This window comes from Octodon degus, unplaced genomic scaffold, assembly GCF_000260255.1.
Source record: "Octodon degus isolate 3935 unplaced genomic scaffold, OctDeg1.0 scaffold00297, whole genome shotgun sequence".
In the NCBI taxonomy this organism is placed as follows: domain Eukaryota; kingdom Metazoa; phylum Chordata; class Mammalia; order Rodentia; family Octodontidae; genus Octodon; species Octodon degus.
In genome coordinates, this window is record NW_004524873.1 from 633,351 (window position 1) to 641,657 (window position 8,307).

The following is an 8,307-nucleotide window of genomic DNA, read 5'->3' on the forward strand; positions in this document are numbered from 1 at the left end:
GAGGGTGGGCAGGAGCGCAGGGGCGGGACCCGAGGGAGGGGGACGCAGGGGGCGGGGCCAGGCCGGGCGGGGACGCGCTCGCGGGCGGGGAAGGCGGGGGCGCGGTGGTGGCGGGAGCGTGCCCGGTCCCCGCCCCTGTTTCCCACTCTCCTTCCACCTCCGACCGGTCGGGGCTCCGGAGAGGCGCCGCTCGCCGGTCCCCGGAGCCGCCTTGCTGCCGCCGCCTGCTTCCTGCGCTGGCGGCCAGCCCGTCAGTTGTGCTCCTCGATCTGGGCCATGGATGGGTAAGTGCTGGGCGGCCGTGGCGGGCTGCGCCGGCCCTGCTTCCTCTCCGCTCGCGGCCGGACGCGCCGAGGCCGGGGAGCCGCTGGCCTCAGGAGCAGCCCCGGCCGAGCCCGACGGGGCTTCCGGGGCGCCTCGATGGGGATCCCTGAATCGCGGAGGCGCCGTCAGCTGGAGCCGCTCCTTCCTACGCGCGGCGCCCCCGTCATGTCCGCCCCTTCACGCCTTCACAGCGCGCCCCGGGAAGCGGAGGGAAGCCCTGTCCGGCCGCCGGCGCCGGGGTCCGCCCTGCGCGCCCGACTCCGGGAGCCCGGCGGCCTCCCGACACTTCCTCTCAGAAAATGGTGCGCGGCGCCGGGGGAGGCGGGGGCGGCGCTCAGGGCGGGCGGCGCGCGTCCTCCGCCCGGGAGGTGCTGTTTACCGGCGGGGCGGGGCGAGCGAGTGAGAGTGGCCGCCGAGTGGGGACGCCCAGTGCGCGCGGCGCTGCCGGTCTGGGCGGCACTGGGTCCCGAACCGCAGCCCCCGGGGACCGTACAGGTCTCCGGACTTGGGCTGTGAGAGGTGTTGACGCTGCGCACCAGGCGAGCGTGAGCCGGTCCTTCCTCCACCCACTCCCACCCTCGAGAAACTTCGTGAATTCTCTGCTGTGCGTGTAAAATAACAGTGTAAGTGCAATTTCCCGAGAGGTTTCAGATGCTCAAAAATTAAACGGGCATCTGTGACCAAAATGAAAAGATTTAGAATCATCTCTAGAGTATAAACATTTCTCCGGGATATATGAAGGTGGGACTTGATATTTTATAATGATTAATGCATTCATAGGATGCCACTTGATATAGTTTCATGATTAAAGCAGTCATTGGAGCTTGGTGAATTAACAGGTCATGTGTATGTCAAGGTTTTTAACTCCTCAGTTCTGTTAGCTACTTCAAATCTACTTATTCCTATTATGCCTTTGAGGTTGTATTTGTCCTGCTAGTACTTTTGATAAGATTCTGTAAAACCTCGTTTGTGGAATATATAGAAGTTGGTTGAAAAGTAAAAGCCAGTTAACTTGTTGCCACATAGTGGATGATTGTTACATGGTGAGTGAGGACACTATCTTCCAACTATTTTTGCCTTCATTACATTTTTTTTTTAAATATTTGTTTCACAATATTCTTTAGTGAACTAACTCATTTGACTGCAGATTGCAGACATCAAAAGGGCAGTTTTAGATTATATTTATACTTATGATCCTTAAAGTATTTTTTTTCCCATAATTTTATTGAGAAACAGATAGTAATGAGACAGTTTCAAACCAAATTGGTAGGATAGTTTCAGTAATTAACACATTGCACACATTCTTAGCGGTTATTTGCTGTACAAGATGCGGACATGATATCCTATTTACAAAGACTGTTAGAACAAATCCCTTTATTCATTAAGAGAATGTAACTATATATCTGTTGTAACCATTTTGAACACACAGATACAAAATGGACATTCATCTGTATCCCCTTTTTGGTTTAGTTCCGTTCCTTAAAGGTTTTTTTTTTTTTTTTGCAGAACTGGGGATTGAACTCAGGCCCTTGCGCTTGCCAGGGAAGCAGTTACTCCACTGAGCCATCTCCCTGGCCCTTAAAGTATTTTTTAATGAAACTATTCTGTTGAATTGAATTATCTCTGGGAACATTGTTTTTTGTTTTGCTTTTGGTATCAGGAATCGAACTCACTACTTAGTAGCACTAGCTTGGCAGGCACTGTGCTGCTGGACTACATATTCCTGGCCCCTCTGGGAGCATTGCTGAAGACTTATGTCACATTACTTTATTACCTTTCACATTACATTACCTTACATTTTGTACGTGTGCAGTTTTGCCATTTTAATGATTTACATTATGCCAATATTTAAGTTTAGGCAATCTGTGAAATTAGTACGGTATTTCTGTGTATGTACTGACTTGTCTGTAGGAAATTGGACTTTAGGTTAATGGAAGAGGGTGAGCTTTTTGTGTCAAAATTTGTGCCTGCTGTCAAGAGATTTTTGTGACTTGGACATCTGTGAAGTGTGAACAGTAGTGTTTAAGAAGTTAACTTTCCTTTTGCCTTATTTTGTGGTTTTTAAAACTAAGTGAGATTACTGGTTTAAATATAGAGGGCAGTAGTATGGTTACTGGAAGGTAAGTTTATTCGCTTAGCATTTTAAGTGGGAGACTGACTTGCTTTTTGTATCAGGACCAATAATGATACTATTACATACTTTTTTTAATGCAGAAAAGTTTTCTAAAATCATGTTTAAATTTTAGAAGCATGAATTTCAAGCTTCAGAATTCTACAAAAGGAAGTAAACAATTACACTTGTCACTTAACAGTACAGAATTATATATTTGGTTTACTTTTATGAAGTAATAAAGACAGATTATAAATGTGCATAGTTTTTGTAATTTTCAAATATATCAAGAAAAATCTGTTTGTTTTGGTCCTGGGCCTTGAACCTAGAGCCTTCACACTGATGTACATACATCCCTAGTCACTTTTAAATTTTTAAAATTCTGAAACAGAGTCTCCTTAGAGTCCCAGATTTTCCAGGTGAGGCCCTAATTTGCAGACCTCTTGCTTCAGCTTCCTAGATTTCTGGGATTAGAGGAATGTGCCATCATGCCTGGCTGGGATTTAAAACATTTTTCTTTGTTTTTGCTCTAGCCTTAGGAAGGACCTTTTCCTTTATTTTGGTTAGAAAAACAAGCCACAGGTCAACATACCAATATAATTACTCCTAAAACCCCAACTGTTTTTTGTGCACGTGACTGTGTTCCTTTTTTTCTAAAAAGTATTTTCTACTTAAATACAAACAGTTTTGACATAAATTTGATGTTTATTTTAGTTCTGGGGGACTTTAACTTCATTTTACTGAGCAATTTGGGATGATAAATGCAGATTGGCAATGCTTTGTATTTTTATAAACCCTAAGCCCCGGCTTTGTTGTATTTAGAATTTTAGATGAGATAATTCAAACTAGTGATTGAAAAATCTAAGTTTGGGGAGGGAGAAGATAAGGAAAATTAAAAGTATTAGGATGCAATCTATATGTACATAATTTCCCTTAAAATGAAAGTATTTATTGTGTTTTTTTTTTTTTTTTGCGGTACCAGGGATTGAACTCGGGGCCTTGCGCTTGCCAGGCAAGTGCTTATTCTATTGAGCTATTTCCCTGGCCCCCTTATTGTGAATTGGAAACATAAAGTAATAATAAAAGAGTGAAATGTAGTGATTTGGTTTGCATTTGTTACATAGAGGTAAATGAACAAAATATGGGTATTGAAGCACAACTATACTTATCTAAAAATTAAAAGATTACTGTTTCTTACATTATGGCTGTTGAATTTTTGCTTTTATACTTCTGTTGCTAGATTGTTCCATCATTTTTCTTTGTATTAACGTTTCACAACTCGCCACATTTTTGTTTTCATTATTTGTTGTAATGCTTTTCTGTTTTTTTCTTTAATCTTACTATCTCTGTCTTTTAAAACTTGTTCTCTAACTTTGTTTTCCATTTCTCTTTTTACTTTTTCCATACAGTGTTGTTACAGATCTTATAGCAGTCGGTTTAAAGGTAGGAATCTTTTACTATCCTCTCATAATCATTTTTGTATCTTAGTTTTGGCATTTTTCAATGTTGAAGACATTTCACCTATTCATGATATGATTTGTTACACTGTATCATAAGTTTTCATTTTTACTAAACTCTCATAGCTATATGAATTTTATATGCTTGAGGGAGGAGCTATGGTATTATCTCTTACACACAGATTGTGGATAACAAATTGAGCTTGAAGTTTGACTTAAACTATTGGGGTGTCTCCTTTTTCTTTTTTGACAGATAAATATAACATAGGCTGTGATTTATCTCTGTATCATGTCCTTTCTTATTGGTTGGTATGTTCTTTTGCCATACTGGGGACAAAGCCCAAGGGCCTCACACTGAGCCACATCCCTACCCCTTAATTTTTTTTTCTTTTGAGAACAGGTTCTCACCAAATTGGTAAATTGTCCAGTTCTCCAGCCTCAGTCTCCCAGAGTAGTGGGATTACAGGCATATGCCACCATGTCCCGTGTTTGTGTTTTATATATGAAAATTTGAGCCCAAAGTTTGACTTGAACTGTCAGGGTGTTCTAACAATTACATGTAACTTACATTCTTATTTATCTTTTTATCATGTTCTTTTTATACCCTCTTTCATGTGTATACTTAGGAATAATAAAATAATAACTGATATTTTCTTAGTGTTTACTATTTAGTTGAGGCAAGGTTTTGTTATGTAGTTGAGCCTGGCCTTGAACTTGCTATGCAGTGCAGGCTGGCCTCTTGAAACAGTCCTCCTGGTTCAGCCTCTGATTACTGGGATTATTGCTGTGCCCAGCATGCCTGGCTTGTGACAGGAGTATTGCATGTATCTTTACTAGTTACAAAGTAGGTAATTAAGAATCCCCTTTTTAGAGATGAAAAAATGGCTTTGGAAAGCTTATGTCCAAGATGTGATAACACTAGTGTTGAAATTCATGTCTTCCTGGTTCCAAAGCCTGACTTTTTTTCCTTCATTATACCTAGTTACTAGCGATGATGGCTGTGCCCAAAAGCTGAACAGATGGAAAGCTGGACAATTAATATTTTATTGTAATGATTTATCTAAGCTATAAACCATTTTATTTTATCAGGATTGTCTCATTCAATGGATTGAAAAGTATAAATTAAGTCAACAATGTTTATCAGTATGAGGCTTTTAATATATAACTGGCTGCTCTAAGTTTTCCTTTAGTAATTAGGTATTGAGTAATTAAGTCTTGTTCAAGAAAACACTTAACAGCTTGGGATACTATACAAAGTAAAAAGAAATGCATCATTTTGTGTTGTATGTATTTAAAATATTACAGATTCAGCTAAAGTTGTTCTGCCACTTTTTAATTCATGTCCTGCAATAGCAAGCATATATAGAATCACTGATCATCTGTGTACATCATTTGCTATTTCCATGCTTCTGCTTCATTTGAATTTATAAATCTAATGGTGATGGTTATATTGTTAAGATACCCAAAAACTAAGCATAAGTGCAACAGGCAGCATTTGAGACTGGAATAGGAAGTACAAGACTAGTCTAAGTGGAAACTACTGTGAAACTGATCTGCTTTGGCAAACTTTGAATTTATTTATGAATTTGAAATAAATGGAGCAGTCCCTTTTAGTGAATACATATTTCTGTTTGGTAAATATGTTAAATCAGTTTTTCACTTCAGAACTATATTTAGAGATTAGAAACTACAGCTCACCTATTCCTATAATTTGGTGTCTATAAATGCTTGTGAGAGAGGGATATTCAATTTTGTTTTGGTCTTAGTTTTGTTTTGCAAAAACAAATACAGGAAACATTTTAAAAGGTTACCATTTAAGAGTTAGCTGATTATGCTTAAAAAAACCTGTCAATCTTGTTTTCTTGTGGGAAAAATGCATCGCTAATAAAGGGAAAGAAAATTTTAAGTGTTAGGAACAAGAACCGTATTTGAATACAACATTTGGCTTTCTGACTATGTGTTTTCCAGCAAACGCTTTGAAAATGTAACTGCTCTGAAGAGAAGATAAGCTGATTCGTTGATTCTCTAGGCAATTTATGTTTTTATAGACTTAAATACTGGAAACGTGCTATGAAGTTATTTATTATGAGGAGTTTCTCATAGAATTGTTCTTTCTTGGATTCCATCCAAGGAAGTTCAGTTACCAAATAAGAAGCCAATGAAGCTCATATTTCATTTAGATTGTATGAAAGATAAACCAGTAGTTACTTCCTCTATTTGCTTAGTTACTATGATGATACATGTATGGAAAGAATCGATTTCAGGTTATACTGTATAAATTTATTTCTTGGGTGCAGAAAAGTAATACAGATTTCAAACATAAATTATTTTAGCTAAGGAAGAAAATTGAGACATTTTTAGATATTAAGTGATTCAGAATGTATTAAGCCCCCCCCTTTTTTTTTTAAGTTGTATGAAATCCAAGGCTTTCACCCATGCTAGGCAGTTACTATGTCACTAAGCTGTATCTCTAGGCTTTTAGAATTTATTTTGAAACAGGGTCTTGCTAAATTCTCCAGGCTGGTACTGCATTTGTGAACTCCAAAGGCAAGAATTTATTTATTTATTTTTAATTTTTTGAGCCAGGGTTTTACTCTCTAATTGAGGCTGGCCTTAGCCTTCCCGTTGCAGCAGTTATAGGTGTGTGCTATCATTGTCTATCTTGTGTTGTGTTTTGAGTGTCTGGTACATAATCTCTTAAAATATCACGAATGAGTTTCAAATCGTCACAGCTGGATTTGTGGCAAATTTATACTAGAACCAAGCCTATTGATTTTGTTAGTGTTTCTGTTTTTCTGTTATGTATAGACCACAGTGAGAAATAATTTTTTTTTTAGGTTGAAATTTTCTTGAAGACAGATTACCATTTTCATCAGTTTAGGACCATACTATGCTATGGTTAGGTATACTCTGGATATTCAGGCAGTATATACTTTTTTTTTTTTGTCTTTTTGAGACAAGTTCTTGCTGTGCAGCTCAGGCTGGCCTTGAGCTCACTTTGTAGCCTAGGCTGGTCTCAAACTCAGTGATCCTCCTGCTTTAGCCTCCAAAGTACTGGGATTGCAAGCATGTACCACCATGCCCGGTTAAACTTTGAAGCCTTGCCTAAATTAAGAAAGTCAGGTTTTGGTAGTTATCATTAAATTTTTTTTTCTTATTTTCATGTTGTTTTGTATTTTAGTTTATTCTTTTTTAAAAAATTTATTTGTACAGGGTTTTACAATGTAGCTCAGACTTACAGTGATCCTTCTCCTCTTAGCTTCCTCAGTGCTAGGATTACAGGTGCCTGCTTAGACGCTGTGCTACCACCTCAGCCTGTTGTTTTGTATTTTGATGTCCCCCTCCTTTTTTTATTTTTCTTTTTTAAGGTCTTTTGGGGCAGGGAGTAAGACAGAGTCTCACTGTAGTTCAGTGAACTCAGTGAGTACCCCAGGCTGGCTTCAAATTCATAGCAGGCCTCCTGCCTCAGCCTTCTGAGTGCTGGGATGTAGTCCAGGCTGGCTTCAAATTAGCTATGTAGTCCAGGCCTCCATGTATGTTAACATGCTTATTAGGAAACAAATAATTGGTACCCTTAATTTTGAATTCTTTTAAATGAAGAACTAGTCAGGTGATTGAGTGATATTATGCATATATCCTTTTTTCTTTATTTTCCCTATCTTTTTGAGATAAGGTCCTGCTACGCAGTTCAGGCAGGCCTTGAACTCACTTCGTAGCTCAGGCTGGTTTTAAACTTGCAAGGATCCTCCTGCCTCAGCCTCCTGTGTGCTAGGATTATAGGCATGTTCCATCATGCCTGGCTTCTGTCCAAAATTTTATTATGTTAGATATAACAAAGTGTCAGCATTTTATGTAGCAGCTTTTTGCATTGTGCCACAACTAATTAATTGATATTATGATGCCCTGGAACAAATCCAGGGCCTCAGGAGTGCTAGATCAGTGGTGGTTAACCTATGGCATGTGTCCCTCAGTGACTATTTGTTATCACTGAAAACTTTTTAAAAAGAGATTCATCATCACTGTGCTAAGCACACACTGTAACACAGGCACAGACCCCAAAGTATATTTTAATTTCTAGCTTATACATGTGACTATTTGGTTTATCTTATGTAACTTTTTTAAAAAATGTGTTTAGTGTGGTGTCTGCAGGGTCTTACTGAACAGCTCTGACTCATAATGATCCTCCTGTTTTTCAGCCTTCCAAGTGCTGGGATTGTAGACACATGCCACCACATCCAGTCTCAGTTGCCCTCTCAGGGGGGGCCTGGGGCAGGGCTGGCACAGCGTACTGGGGATTGAACTCCAGGCCCCTGCATCTGCCTAAGCAAGCACTTTAATCCGCTGAGCTATCTGGCCGTCCCTGCTTTAAGTGACTGGTTGATTATAGAAATACTCATGTAATTTTTTTTTTTTTTT

The 8,307-nt window shown here is 39.7% G+C and overlaps 1 protein-coding gene across 7 annotated transcripts in view; it reads left to right on the plus strand.

The window, feature by feature from the left end:
* The first annotated feature begins 84 nt into the window (after nt 1-84).
* Nucleotides 85-8,307, plus strand: part of Ptbp3 (polypyrimidine tract binding protein 3) — a 110,316-nt gene continuing 102,093 nt past the window's right edge. For 2 of the 7 annotated variants that reach the window (XM_023707535.1, XM_004647260.2), the window contains exons 1-2: nt 199-284; nt 3,844-3,877. In XM_023707535.1, coding sequence (XP_023563303.1) covers nt 277-284; nt 3,844-3,877 — 42 coding nt within the window. In that variant the 5' untranslated portion in view covers nt 199-276. Of the gene's footprint in view, nt 285-751; nt 948-3,843; nt 3,878-8,307 lie in introns of those variants that run through there. The other 5 variants (XM_023707536.1, XM_023707537.1, XM_023707538.1 and 2 more) reach the window with 4 other exon arrangements.